Source organism: Coffea arabica, chromosome 1e (assembly GCF_036785885.1).
Source record: "Coffea arabica cultivar ET-39 chromosome 1e, Coffea Arabica ET-39 HiFi, whole genome shotgun sequence".
Classification (NCBI taxonomy): domain Eukaryota; kingdom Viridiplantae; phylum Streptophyta; class Magnoliopsida; order Gentianales; family Rubiaceae; genus Coffea; species Coffea arabica.
The window spans coordinates 6870816-6886298 of NC_092311.1; the positions used below are offsets into that span (position 1 = coordinate 6870816).

A 15483-nucleotide genomic window follows, 5' to 3' on the forward strand; every position below is an offset into this window, starting at 1 on the left:
TGTGCATGAGATGCCCACAACATCAGATAAGTGAATAACTATTAATTCAATATTTTTATGAAAGTCTTTATTTGTTTGACAGGAATATTATTGACGTCGCGAGTGGTGGAGCACTGGTGAACAAAACTCCTGGAGAGCGTGGGAGTTGATTGAGAAAATGACGGAGAATTCACAACAATTTGGCTCCCACCTAACAAATTGGTATCACAGTTTCAGGTTTTGGATTCCTGATGACAACAACCCAAGTACCGTATGCACCAATCCAAGAGAGTTTTGGGAGTCCACATCTCAGTTTAAGAGGAGTTTTGATTAGGCATCAAACCAAAAGAGCAAATTATGGGCCTTTGGGCCACTAAGCATTTGTGTTATTTAGGTTCTTTTGTATTTTCAGTTTTACGTGCCTTTTGGACTTAGGAATTATTTCTTAGATTTTATACTTTCTTTCTGTTATAGTACATGTGCTACTCCTTCGCCCGTGGACGTAGGTCAATTTGACCGAAACCAAACTATGTAAAATTTCGTATTTCTCCGTTTGATTTATTTGTTTTGTTATTGTCATAATTGAGTTGGCAAAAATCCTATTATTCTCGTTGGTTAATTTATTGGGACCAGACCTAACACAAACTTCTCTCAAAAAGTATAGTACATCAATACAAAATTGCTAAAATCAACAAAATAGTGTTGGAGTATTGCTTTATTTCTGAGGTCTTTAGTCTTTATCACAACTCCTCCGGCAATGTCTCAAAAATGAAAAAAAAAAGTACGAAAAAAGAAAGTTAATTAGAAAGTTCAAAGCGGTCTTTCGATGTGTCCAATGATATACTTGGAAGTAGAGGTGTCAAAATAGGTGATTTGGGCGAGTTTGGGTTGGTTAAAATGAGTAATGGGTATAAGTGAATCAATCTATTTATACCGATTTAATTAGATGGGTATAAATGAGTAAGTCAAAAAATGAATTGGGTAACCCAATTACCCATTTATAATTCATTTATTTTAATTTTTTGTAAATTCATTTAAATTTATTTTGTAAACTAAGTTATCAATTTGTACCATCCTTTGCACCCATCATTAGTTTTAAATATTTACTTATAATGTTCAATAAGCCTAATTACCAATTTTTTCCATCTGTATTCTATGTCGTAAAATTACATACTATTTAATAATTGAATAATAAGAATATAAAAATTTGAACTAAGTACTATAAAATCTAACGTAAAAACTTAATTCAAAAATTTTGAACCCCTAGCATTTTTTCGTGTGTAAATTTAAAAATTTTATTTTAGAAAGGTAGGAAAAGAGGCTAAAACTTGTCATAAATTGATAATGCTGAAAAATGAGCAAGTTAACAAATTAGGAGAAAATAAAATGATAAGATAAAACTAACAAATAATAATAATAATAATAATAATAATAATAATGAAATAAAAGTAGTTAACATCATGATAAAATAAAAAATCTAAAAAAAAAAAGAGGTGCGAAAGATAGAAGGCATGGGGGAAGACAACTTTAAACGGGTTAATTGGGTTTGATGGGTTACCCAATAATACTCATTTAATAAATAGGTATTATTGGGTAACATTTATACCCACATGCAAAAATTTAAAATACCCATACCCATCTATTCATGGATGGGTATGGATAAATTTAGTTAAATGGGTTTGTTTACCATCTATAGTTAGAAGGAAGAGTCATTGCTTAACCTTAAGCTATTCATGTCTTCCTTTATAATTTTGATTGGATCCACTATCTCCTAAGAAGTTTCCCATTGAAGTATTAGGCTTTCGCTATCCCACTCTCTCCTAAGACCCACTGAAGTCTTGGGCATTGGCTATCCCACTCTCTCCTAAGAAGTTTTCCATTGACCTGTACAAGGTATAACAATAGAACAATAGCGAATAACAATAGAACAACATTTTTGTGGATCCCACACGGCATGAAAATCGAGTTACAAAACGTGATTTGAGCCGCACAAATTTTTGAGGCCTCATCCAGGCCGTGAACTGCCTGGGACGATTGTCTCTGACAACCGTCCAGGCCCATCGTCCTTGACGAATTTAGGGTGACACCATCTGCTGCGGAATCTTCCTGGGAGGAATCTACCAACAAATTTCTTGTTTTCAGTGCTAAGGCAAATTTTACAAAAACTAATTATTCAAAATTAGTAAAAGTCATCTTTTCTAAATCATTAGATTAAATATCGTTTATATCATCATTTTGATCACGCCACATGGGCTGCGTTTACCCACACGCTAAGGGTGAAAATGCATGGTTGTCATTTCGTAGACTCACACACACACACTATAAATTTACTGTTAAAAGTGGAGTGAATAATATATCTTGACTTTCAAGTTTTTATCTTTTAATTGCTGTTTAGCTTGTATAATAACTTCCTTGAAGCTGAAAATTGATGCTAATGCTTTTGGCAATTATGGTTCTAGCAATGCTGACTGATTCTAGGATGAAATGTCCAATAATATAGTGTGCATTATGATGTGGTCATTTAGAGGACGAGTTTACATCTACAAAGATTGGAATTTGATGGCCAATGGATTTAGGAGCCACTAGTGTTTAATTGTTGAAATATATTCAATTTGCTCCTCTTCGGTCACCAAAAATTTGCTCCTCTTCTGCTGCATTACCTTTTATTTCTCTGTAGTTTGATGATTTATCACGTAAGACCCCCCGTAAGATCTAAAAAACCTATATAATCCCTTGATAGTTTGGGTTAAAGTACCACTATTAGTTTTTTTCATTAAAACTAAAGGTTAATAGTAAAAAGTTAAAGTCAAACTAAAAAATTGACTAATTTATCCTTTCACTATTTTTTATTCTTTATTCCTTTTCTTTCTCTCTATTTTTTTTTTTGGGAAGAGAAGAAATTATTTTGAAAACCTATACTTTGGCCTACAAAATCTTAATTTTCTCCAAAGGCAAAAGAGATGGAAGGAAAATAAAAAAAAAATAAGTAAACAAGAAACAAAAAAGATGGAAGGGAAATATGAAACGAATTAATAAGAAACAAGAAATACCAAATTTTTTTACTACAAATATCATTATAGTTTTTAAACCAAATCTTTAATGGTATTTTCTAGTTTTTATTTATCTATTTTTTAATTTCAAATTCTTCTTTTTTTTATATTTGTGGGAAAAAAAAGAAGTAATGAAAGGGTTAATTTTTCAAATCATTAGTTTGATTTTGACATTTTAGTATTGACCATTAGTTTTAATGGAAAAACTAATGGTGATACTTTAACCCAAACTAATGGTGACACTAATATTGTCACAAATAAATTATTTGGAACTTGATGAAAAAATTCTGTGATGCTAAAAATTTCAACACCGTCAAAGAGTAACAGGTCAATCCAATGTGTCATTCTGAATTAAGCAATTGCAACTTGATTTTATAGGTAGTAAACTTTCAAATTCTTTGAAAATTCAAAAGAAGATGATGAAAAGCATATCTATCGAAAAAACTTCACATACGGTTCCTACAATTCAATCTAAGTACTTTTGGAGGGTGACATAAACATCATTACTAGTGGGAATATATGTGCTCCATAAACATGATTCTAATAAACATTGCAATCAAATCCTATGCTCATTAAAATAGAAACACTTGAGCTAGCCAAAAAGCCTCATCCTTCAGTTCCTCATTCCTATTATCTATAGGAAATTCCACAATTAAGTGACTATATGTGACATTTAACAAAATTAACTTTCTTTAATATCATACCAAAAAACACATAAAAATCTTAATAAGTACACACTTATAGTGAGTTAAAAACATTAGTCCCAGTATGACTCTAGAGATGCATTTATGTGTATTACTTTTTTTATTTGAAACAAGACATTCATAACTAATCAAACATGTTAGCCAATAAGTAAACATAGTAAAAAAATGATGAATTGTTGTAGTTTTCCTTTCAAATTTCTGTTTTTTGAAATGTAGATCCAATTACTTTCTTGCCACTGTTGGAGGATTGAAGGTCATCCGCCCACAGTTTCAGCTTCTCCCAATTATGAACCTTATATATTCACTACTTTCTACTTAGAAAAAAAAAATAGAGATCATCCTAGTTTTAGTTGTTGGATTCTCTTATGCTGTCACATAGTAATATGTGAGAATGATGAGTAAGTGTTAAGAAATCTAGTTGGAAAAAAGACTATATACAGACAAACCAGGTCCAGTGCACAACCAAAGACTATATATACGTTGCATCATAATCATTGCTATATTTGCTTTCCTGAAACACGCAACAGAAGAGTTATTAATTTTCCTTAATAAGAAGTTTATGCAAATACCACCTAATTTTCCTTTCGGTTTTACTGATCGTACATCCAAATAAAATTTTTTATACAAGCATTAGCTATATCATAGCTCCAGCATTATTCCTTTCCTGATGCACAAAACTCTTCTAAACTTCTCTACCACGGGCGAAGTACCCCGATGCTTTCTTTTGTGCCCCACTGCCAAAGCCTGGCTCAGAATGTGCAAAGTATCAGATCCAAATATTAGAAGATTTGCAGTTATGTGTGTACCTCTCAGTGTCAAGTTTTGAAATATGAAATTCATTCCAAGTAACACTCTCAATATAAATTCACCTTTGCTTTGACACTTGCATTTCTATACTTTTTCACGAGAGATTGAAGTAAAATTTACATCAAATTTATGGCTGCAAACAACAAAATTTGGAATTTTGGATAGAGGATAGGAAAGATACATACACAGAGAAGCTCAAACATTTGTTATTTCTAGGTCCAGAAGTTGTCCAATTGTAACCACTGGGAATATGTTGACTTGAGATGGTATTTCTTTCAGCAGCTGGACGCACACTTGTTTCATTGTCGGCCTCAATTGAGGATTGGGTTCTATACATGACAATGCCAGCTTTGCCACCAAGGTCACTTGTTTTGACTCTTGCTTACTCGGAGATAATAGTCGAGGATCCACAATATCTCTCAGCAGTACACCATATACTGCTGAAGTAGATGATGATGCCGACAATGTTGACAATATGAAATCACCTGGATGCTTGCCCATGATCACTTCTAAAGCTAATACTCCGAAACTATAAACATCACATTTTTCATTTACTTCCATGGTATAAGCAAGTTCTGCAATTCACAAAAAAAAAGGTCACTTCAGACAATGGTGCAGATGAATCCCTTTAGAATATTGAATCATAGTCCAAAAGCATAAATGCTTTGCTCATGCTAGCATTATGTAATTATTGATTAGTTGAAATAGAGAGAATTGGATTTGTTTGAGCAAAGAAGAGCATACCTGGAGCAGCATATCCATGAGTTCCAGCAAATGAAGTCCAATGAGATGAATCAGGCCTCAAGATTCTTGCAGTACCAAAATCAGAAATATGGGCTTGATACTCAGAGTCTAACAAAATATTTTTGCTAGATATATCTCGATGAATTATGGAAGGCGAACAATTCTGGTGCATGTAAGATAATGCATTTGCCACATCTTTAACAATACTTACCCTCTTGATCCATTCGAACTTGGTTGCTGTTTCATCATTTGTCAACAGGTGCATCAAGCTTCCCCCTTCCAAGAATTCATAAACCAAGAAAGTGTGTTGTACATGTGAACAGAATCCATACAGCTTCACGATGTTGCGATGCCTTATATTTGTTAGTGCACGGATCTCATTGGCGAAATCTTTTGGTCTCCTCAAGGCACCATCATCCATTCCATGAAGTTTCTTGACAGCAACCACTTGACCATTTGGCAACTCTGCTCTAAATACACTTCCAAATCCTCCGGCTCCGATGCAATACTTAGGGTCAAAATTCTCTATTGCATCAATGATGTTCTCATAGACCATTTTCCCATCAAAGCTCCAGACAGTGAACATATTTCTAGTAAATTCCTGAGGCTTACTCTCCACGCTTCTCTTACGTGACCTTGCAAGAATGAAGATGCCTACAACCACGACCAAAAGAAACGTGGTTGCTAGTATTGGAGCAACAACCACAAAGATCATTCTTTTAGTTGTCCTTCTACTAGTGTTCCTTTGAGTTGATTGAGAGCAAGGTTTCAATCCGGTAACACTGCCACATAAACCTTTATTGTTTCTCAGGGAATCAAATGGAGCTTTTTGAAATGCACTAATGTTGGGAAGAGGACCTTCCAATTGATTGTAGGATATATCAATGGAAATCAAACTGAAGCAATGATCAAAGCTTTTTGGGATGAAACCTGATATCCTATTATGCGAAAGATTCATTGTCTCAATGCTTTTCATCTCACCTAGCTCTGGTGGCAATTTGGATTCCAGCATGTTTTGGCTGAGATCCAGAGTTGCAAGTGAGGGAAGATTGCCTATTTGAGAAGGAATACTATCGATGAGTGCATTTTGGCTCAAGTTTAAATCCAGCAATTGTGTGCAATTGCCTATTTGTTCTGGAATTGAGCCACTAAGATTATTGGCCGACAAACTAAGATTTAAAAGTCTAGACATCTGACCAATTTCTGATGGTATATTGCCTGACAGGTCGTTGCTATCCAGGTTAAGCTCAAGCAACAAAGTCAACTTCCCCAAACTTCTAGGGATCTTTCCATGCAAGTGATTTGAAGAGAGATGAAGTTTTTGCAGACGAGATACCTCTCCAAGCCCAGCTGGTATTCTGCCGGAAAGATTATTGTTCGAGATCCTCAACTCTGTCAAGGTCAGATAGCCGCTCCAATTCCAAGGCAACTGACCATAAAATTTGTTATTGTTTAATTTAATATAATCTGCATATGGATAGAGGCCAAATTCTTCAGAGATATTTCCTGACAGTTGGTTGTAAGCAACATTGATAACTTGTAAACTAGAACAGTTTTTCAAGCTCCTTGGCATGGCACCCACAAAGTTATTTTCAGATACTATGAATCTTGTCAGAGATCTGCCAATGCAAATATTTTGGGGTAAATGACCAGTAAGATAGTTTTGAGACAGCATTAGCACATTTAAATGTGTAAGATTGTTGAATCCATCTGGAAGAACACCACTTAGCTGGGTTTGGAAAATACTAACATAAGCTAGTAACTTCAATGTTCCCAATTCGGGAGGGATAGTTCCGTATAAGTTGTTTAGAGAAAGTTCAAAGTGAATGAGATTGGTCAAATTTCCAATGGAGGAAGGAATATGCCCGGTAAGCTTGTTTTCAAAAATGTTTATAGAAGTTAACATCTTCAAATTACCAATTGACTTGGGAATCTCACCGGTGAGATTGTTATAAGAAAGTACAACATCTTCAAGTGATAAAAGGTTCCCAATTTCTTCCGGGATGGGGCCGGAAAGAAAATTACCGTAAAGAGACAGGAAAGTCAGGTTACCTAAGTTTCCAATAGACTGCGGGATGGAACCCATAAGCAAATTCGCCCCAAGAGAGCATTGAACAAGAAACCTGAGTTTCCCAATCTCTTCTGGAATGGGACCTGATAGCTGGTTCCCACGAAGATTTAATTCATTTAGTTTAGTCAAGTTTCCAATTTCTTTGGGAATAGGTCCAGAAAGATAATTTCGGAAAAGATACAGCAGGGTCAGGTCACTTAAGTTTCCTATAGACAGGGGAATTGGACCTGTGAGGGTGTTGTCAGATAAAGAGAGTTGAGTAAGAGATCTCAGTTTCCCAATCTCTTCCGGAATGAATCCTGAAAATTTGTTGGTTCCTAGGGCCATCACAGAAAGGTCGGTCAGATTGCCAATAGAAGTAGGGATTGATCCAGTGAACTCATTTCCTTGCAAAATGAGATGAACAAGAGACTTTAGAGACATAACTTCTTTTGGGATGGACCCATTGAATGAGTTATTGTAAAGGTACAAGAACCTAAGATTGGTTAGTTGGCCGATTTCAATAGGAATTGCACCAGACAATTGATTTAACCAGAAGGAAAGATAGGTTAGTCTAGAAAGGTTCCCAATGTTGGATGGTATGGTCCCATGGAGTGCATTTTGAGAAAGCTCAATTGTAGTTAGATGGGGCAGAGACGAGAAATTGAGATGGTCAAGTGTACCTTTGATGCCAGAACTAGTGATATTAATCACCGATACTCGTCCAGCTTTGTTACATCGAACTCCATACCAGGTACTGCAAGGATTTGCAGAAGATGACCAGGATGACAACTTAGATTGGCTATAATTGTCAAGACTGGCTTTCCATGTTAAAAGAGCTTTCCCTTCACTTCCAGCAGTTGATGCTGCATGCATTTGATCAGAAGCAGCATTGACTCCACAACTGGAGAGCAAGTGAAGAATGGCCAAGCATGAAACTAAACTAATTGGACAGATGGAATATTTCAGGATTGACATATCTGCTGGATATACGTCACAATGAAATTCTTAAGGAAAAACTTTTGCTGTAAAGCCGATGGCCATCGTGGCGCTTGTGCTGCTATTTATAGAGATAACAAGTCCAATTGGAGATGAATTAAGTCGTCTGTCTCTCGTTATCATGTTCTCACCTATCATGCAAAAGTCCGGGTTTCATAATTTACTTGACATAGACGCAGAACCCATATAAACATGTTTGCATTTATGTTTCCCTACATTTGGCTTGGACTTTCTTTCCCTGCATATGATGTTTACATAATAAGCTTTATTTCCGAGGTCTTTCCCCCAACACCTACGGCAATCTAGTTGAGTCTTTAACTAATAACATAACGTCAAGTCTAGGGTTGAATTAATGTTAGTTAGCAAAGTCTTCCTTGGTCCCCAACATTTGGATAGTGATAATTTTATAAATCTCTCCTGAGATTTCTAACAACGTCACTGAGTTTTCTTGAATTTTTAAAAGTTTCACTTACCTCCCCTGTAAGCAATATGAGACCCTATAATGGACATACTAGTAGCTAGTTCACAATTCTAGCCTCATTTATTATTGCTATTGTCCAAATATTTTGACAAGTTACTGTTGGTCATTATTTCTACAATCCAAAAATAGAAAAAACTAACATCAATATCAATAAACAGGGGCCGTCAGAAATTTAGTTCCACCTTAGGTGCAGGTTATTATGAAAAAATGAAAAAAAAAAAAGAAGATAAATTTAGCATCATTGGTACCAAAGATGCCATACAAATTTGACGCCAATTGAACCGTAAATTCTAACAGCGCCATGTCTAAAACAAAGATCATACATTACACTCTAACCATGATATATTTAATTTTTTTAATCTTGGGGATATATGTCTTTTTTTACTGTAGATATTTGCTTGGACACCCTGAAATAAAATTCGTTTTGTAGCTTGACAAAGCGCAAAGTAATATTTTTATAGAATAATTAATATTTTGGCACCAATATCTTGAAAGTATTTTTATTACTAATTATCTTTGTTTTCCAACCATTTATTTCTGTATAAAACTTATAGTATATTAACAGGTAGGATTATGGAAGGGCACTGTGGCATGAAAAATTTTTTTCCTCCTAAAAGTAGTATTTTAGTATTACTTTTCATAAGATGGGTTGAAATGTTATAAAAAGGTTGGAATTAGGGACGGTAGGTGAGATATTTGAAAGTTTAGGGGAGCTTAATAATATTGTTAGAAACCACGGATTGAAATATGGTTGATTTTGTTTATAATTTATTTTAGTCAATAAAACCTTGTTTGATTCTCAACTTTATGGTATTTTTCAAGCTTGTTCAAATATGGCTGGTTTTGTTTCAGTATTTAGTTTAGTCACTTTATTATTTTTTCCCTTTTGTGCTCCTTTCCTTTTCTTCTTTAATCGTTTGACATTCTCTTCCTATGCAAAATTAATTTAAAAAAAAACCACCATATCTTTTTTCTTAATTAAAAGGTAAACAATTTTGAAGGTAAATTTAAAAGACAAACTAATTACAGAGATTGTAGATGGATTACAATGTAGGAAAAGCAATCAAAAAAAATGGGTAAGCATATATAACATGAGCATCAAGATTCCAAAAAACTTTGATGTCCTCAAACATAATGAGAAACATTAGCAGGAAATGGAAATATTGGAAGGCAACAAAGTTAAAGATATCTACAGAAGCTCAACGATTGGAATTCTACTTCCATTAATATGTTTGGTTGAAAAAAAGCGATGGAGTTACTCCATTCTTAATCAACCATTAAAAGAAGTTGAACAACTAAGATAATTATGATTTTGTAGCATGAAGAAGAAATACCAATTCTGGAAACTTCAAATAAAACTACAAAAAACAGCTCGTGCAATCTGCTGCTCCCTGCACAACTAAAATTTGAAGTATTTCTGTCAACAAAATGAAAATTTCAATTATGTGCTTTTAAAATTGATTTCGCTCCTCTTATTTTTAATGGAAAGTGTAAACTTCTCTAAAAAAATATACTACATCAACGGAAACTTTTTCCATGTCCTACAACATTGCTAACACCAACAAAATAACATTGAAGTATTGCTTTATTTCTCAGGTCTTTAGTCATTGCCCCTACCCCTACGGCAAGCTACATTAGTCTTTTGAACTCTCAACATAAAGTCAAGTCTGGAATCTTTACGTACTTTACATGCGTGCACAAGTCAATTAAGTCCATTCACATTGTTTGGATTGTAATTTTTTATCAAAAAATTTTTTATGTTTTCTGTGAATATATTTTTCAATTATTTTTTTATCTCATATACATCAATTCGTTATCGTACATTTTCGTAGAAAAAATCCTAAAAATAGCAATTCAAACAGATCTTCCACAGTTTTTGAGATTTTTCAAATATGGTTGATTCTGTCGTAGAATTTATTTACCTCTTGAGTTAAGTTTTGAGATGAGAGAGACCAATAACACCTAATTCTGGAACAAATTGAAAAATTATTCTGTTCAAACCAATTCGTGCAATTATTAGCACATTTAGTGTAAATTTTTATAGTTTTGGTGTATAAATTTTAAAAAATTTAGTTATATGGGTTGATAAATTCAAGATTACATCTGATTTGTATTTTTTTCACAAAACGGTTGAAGAATTAAATATATTAGTTTGAACTGGATAACTTCTAACTTGTGAGGGCTACGATCCTGGTATTAGACCTCGGTTAAAACAATTTTGCCTAACAAATATCTGATGAACGATACATAATCAGATCCAACTTACGCTCAATGTATGAGGTAAGAAGAGGAGATTATTAACTTTATCCCACGTCAATAGTGGAATGAGCAGGTGTTAGTTTATATAAGTGTGTGGGAAAAGCCTTAGACCTTGAACTTAGCATTCCGATGATTGAGGCCACTGACACCTAACAAATTTTTGTCACTTTATTATTTTTTCCCTCTCTTTTCTCAATTCTTTTCTTCTTCTGGTAGGATATCATAATTTCTTTATCATTCTCTTCCCATGCATTCAAAATCCAGGTTTTTAGATGCCGTCCTCCTCCTCGCACCGAAAACCGTATCTCCATTCTTTACGCTAAACATGAATTTCTAGATAAGTGACTAATCTTGGAAATGTGGGGAAAGATAGACTGATTATAGAAATTATAGATGAATTACCAACATTTTCCCCGAGTCCTACAACATTGCTAAACCAACAAAATAACATTGGAGTATTGCTTTATTTCTCAGGTCTGTAGTCTTTACACCTACTCCTACGGTAATCTATATCGGTCTTTTTAACTCTTAACATAAAGTCAAGTCTGGAATCTTTACATACTTTCTCAATTTAGTCTTTACCCCTGCTCCTATAGCGATCTATATCATTTAACTCTCAACATAATGTCAAGTCTGGAATCTTTACGTACTTTATACGCATGCTCAAGTCTACTAAGTCCATTCAAAGTCTTAATTTTCCACAGTTTTTGAGTTTATTCAAATATGGTTGATTTGTTGTAGAATTTATTTATCACTTGAGTTAACTTTTGAGATTAGAGAGCCCACTAACACCTAATGCTGGGGCATAAATTGCAAATTTGTTCAGTTCAAACCAATTCATGTAATTATTAGCATATTTGGTGCAAATTCTTATAATTTTGGTGTATCTTAAATTTTACAAAAAATTTGGTTATATGCGTTCACAATTCAAGTTTAAATCTGATTCATATGATTTTCACAAAAAGGTGTAAGGATTATATCAACCAGTTTGAACTAAATAACTCCCAACTTGTGAGGCCTGTGTTCATGGTGTCAGACCCCAGTTATAACAATTCTGCCTAATAAATATCTGATGAAAGATTCATAATCAGATCCAACCTCCGGCTCGATGTATGAGGCGTGAGAAGGAGATTGTTAACTTTACATCGATACTTCAATGAGCATGTCTTAGTTTATATAAGTGTAAGGGAAAGGCTTAGCTCTTGAACTTAGAATTTGGATGATAGAGCTCAATAACACCTAACAATTTTTTTTGTCACTTTATTAAGTTTTTCCCTTTGGTTCTCAATTCTTTTCTTCTTCTTGTAGGACACTAATTTCTTTAACATTCTCTTCCCATGCATGCAAAAGTCAGGTTGCCCCCCTCCTCCTCCCACCGAAATTCACATCTCCTTTCTTTAACCTAAACATGTACTTCCAGATAAATGAATGATCTTGGAAATGTCGGGAAAGATAGACTAATTATAGAGATTGCTGATGAATTACAAATTAGGCAAAACAATTAAAAATAGGTAAGCAGAAAACATTAGCTGTAGGAAAGTTATACCAAGTTAGAGTTGATTGGTTAGTTTTGTTTATTGGCCACATGGCATTAGTTCATAAGTCAATAGTATTAGTTGCATTATTGTGTTGTAGAAGAAGTCACATGGGATTATTCCCATTAATTATTAGTACTAATAGTCCGCTGAGAATATAAAAGCTGCATAGGGATATATTGCCTCTGTCCGATTGTCGTTGTCTTTGTAAGAAGCCGTAGCCTCGGTTGATTAATAATTCACAAGTGTCGCGCTTGTGTAATAATCAAATTCCTACTCACAAAAATATAAACGAGTATAATGGCAAGCAAGGTCGTCTCCACAGGAATTAGAAGGAACATTCACTTCTTTTCAAGCAAATTCAATTAAGGGGGTTTTGGGAGATTTAAAATTAAAATAAAGCAATTAATGAAAATAAAACTAATTAAGCAAGAGTAAATTAAATTAAACTAAGGATTAACAAGCTCTAACCAAGGAATTAACTCCGAAAGCGGTTCATATAATAGATCATCGATGCAAGAATTATCTCAATTATTCGCTAATAAACAGGTTATAGTTGTCATACATGCGATAAACAACTAGCTTTTCCTTAATGTCTCGATAGTTAAGGTACGCCCATTAACTACTTCCCTAACCAAGAAATAACCCTAAGTATGTCCATAAGATTTAATTTCTTGATTGCATTAAAAATCAGAAAAGCCCTATTCTAATTAACAAACACACTATCAGGGTTTATTTAGATTAGATCGTATGTCTCCCTAACATTGCTCCAATCATATTAGTTATCACTAATTTAAGATAATTAAACAATTATGGATTTAACTGTCCTAACTGACAATAGTTTGTTAGATTGAATTAAATATCAGACACCTTTGATATTCAAACAACTAACAACCATGAGAAATTAAATCAGAAGACATACAAATACTAACGAATAAAAGAAATTAATAAAAATAGTTAGATTTCATAGTCGTTGGTGAACCAAAGTCCTTTGTTATTTCTCGACTAGAAAAAGAAAATTTAGTTCTTCATTGTTGAGAAAATTCCCAACGCGATGCTATGAAAGAAAACCCCAGACATGCGGCCAACCAAAGCAAAGATAAAAATCTAATCTAAGTGACTAGTTACTCGCAATTCTACTTATTGCCGAAGTATCAATCCAACGGGAATTCGGCCTTCTTTTCCTCCCCAGTTTCCTACTTCGTGTATCCTACTACTAATGAAACATCCTCTTTTAATAAAAGAAAGAAACTACAAAATATAATGTCTCACATTTCCTAATTAATTCCTACAACTAAAAAAATGATTTCTAAATTTTCCACCATAGGCTCTTCGGTATTTGGCTCGATTAGGAAATGCCCGCATGTAAATCCCGAATCGTCTGGGCTTGATTGCAATTGTTGGGAAATTACACCCTTTTTAGCAAATTTCCCTCCAATGCCCTATAATTAACACAAAACACCAAATATAAGTGGAATCTGACAATTAAAACAATATTTCGTAAGTATAAAAGGAGAAATTAATCATAAATTTAATAACAATTTGCACCCTATCAATAATGAAATTTTCACTTTGCCTCAAATTGTTGTTCTTGATTATTCTTGTAGGTTTGTGTTATTGATTTGGGTTCATCAGAGTGATACCAGAGTTATGGTAGATTGAAACATGGCAAATCCTAATCCCACTATTATCTGTTCTATTCAAAAATTTAAAATGAAAGTAGAGTTTAATTTTTGGCAGAAACAGATGATAACCCATCTCAAAGCGTGAAAATTACATGAATATATTGAAACTGCACTTGCTTGGGATGCTAGTGAGAATGATAAGGCGAAAGACAGCTTGGTTTTATAGCAGATCCATCAAGCAATTGAAATATCAATTTTTGGAAAAATTGTTAGATACAACAAAGGAGGCTTAGGATATATTGAAAAAGACATACAAAGAGATTCACAGAGTCCAACAAAATAATTTGATGATGTTGAAGAGGAAATTTGAACTTGTGATGATGGAGAAGTAGGAATCTATTGAATAATATTTTTTTGGTTTGTCAAATATTAAAAATGAAATGGCACTTAATTAGTATTGGCTCTCTATGAGAACATTTATTGAGAAAGTTCTCAGTACCTAATCCGTAAAATTTAATCATGTTAGCTATGATTCACGAGACAAAAGATTTGAAGAATTTGAGTATAGAACATTTGCAAGGGTCATTAATTCTGCATGAACAAAAAAAATAATAGAATGTTGGAAGATAAACTGGAGAAAGATACGATCGAAAAGACGCAGCAGATATAGTTGAATTTGAAAGGTAATAATGAAGTTAAGAAATAAGGTGAATCCAGCCAAAACAGCAGATGTGGCTACAATAAGAGAGGTGGTCGGGCTACAACAATACATCAAATTCTGGACGCGGTAGAGGTAATAATTTTAATTTTAGAGGTGGTAATTTTGGCAGAGAAAATAATTTTGGACTAATAGTTCAATGTTATAATTGTGAAAATTTTGGCCATAGACAATTTGAATGTAAATTTGGAGAAAATGTAGACAGATATTCCAAGCTAATGTTGCTGACAAGTCAAGTTCAAGATAATAATAAAAGATTTGAGCCTTTATTGTTAGCTTGTAATGCTATTTATGTGAGTGATAAAAATAAATGTGATGTGAACATAAGATCCAATGATTCATGTTTAAGTCATACAAGTAATTGATCCATTGGAGTCATCAAAATCGGATCCCTTCTCTAAGTTTGTAAGTGTTAAGTTGTCGTTTGTCTAAGTTAAACTCCAACCGTGTGTTATTTAGTAATTAGTATTAATTTGGAGTTAACTTGAGTCATTAGTTTGGTTAACTAAAAGGTTAGGTCATGTTGACCATA

The 15483-nt window shown here is 33.7% G+C and overlaps 1 protein-coding gene across 1 annotated transcript; it reads right to left on the bottom strand.

Annotated features, from left to right (window-relative positions):
• Window positions 1-4644: 4644 nt before the first annotated feature.
• On the bottom strand, window positions 4645-8322 carry LOC113700581 (uncharacterized). Its single transcript, XM_072052872.1, has 2 exons — window positions 5285-8322; window positions 4645-5115 (listed from the first exon to the last, which is right to left on the bottom strand). Exons 1-2 carry the CDS (start codon window positions 8310-8312, stop codon window positions 4736-4738), a joined length of 3408 nt encoding a protein of 1135 aa, XP_071908973.1. The 5' UTR covers window positions 8313-8322; the 3' UTR covers window positions 4645-4735.
• Between the last annotated feature and the right edge of the window lie 7161 nt (window positions 8323-15483).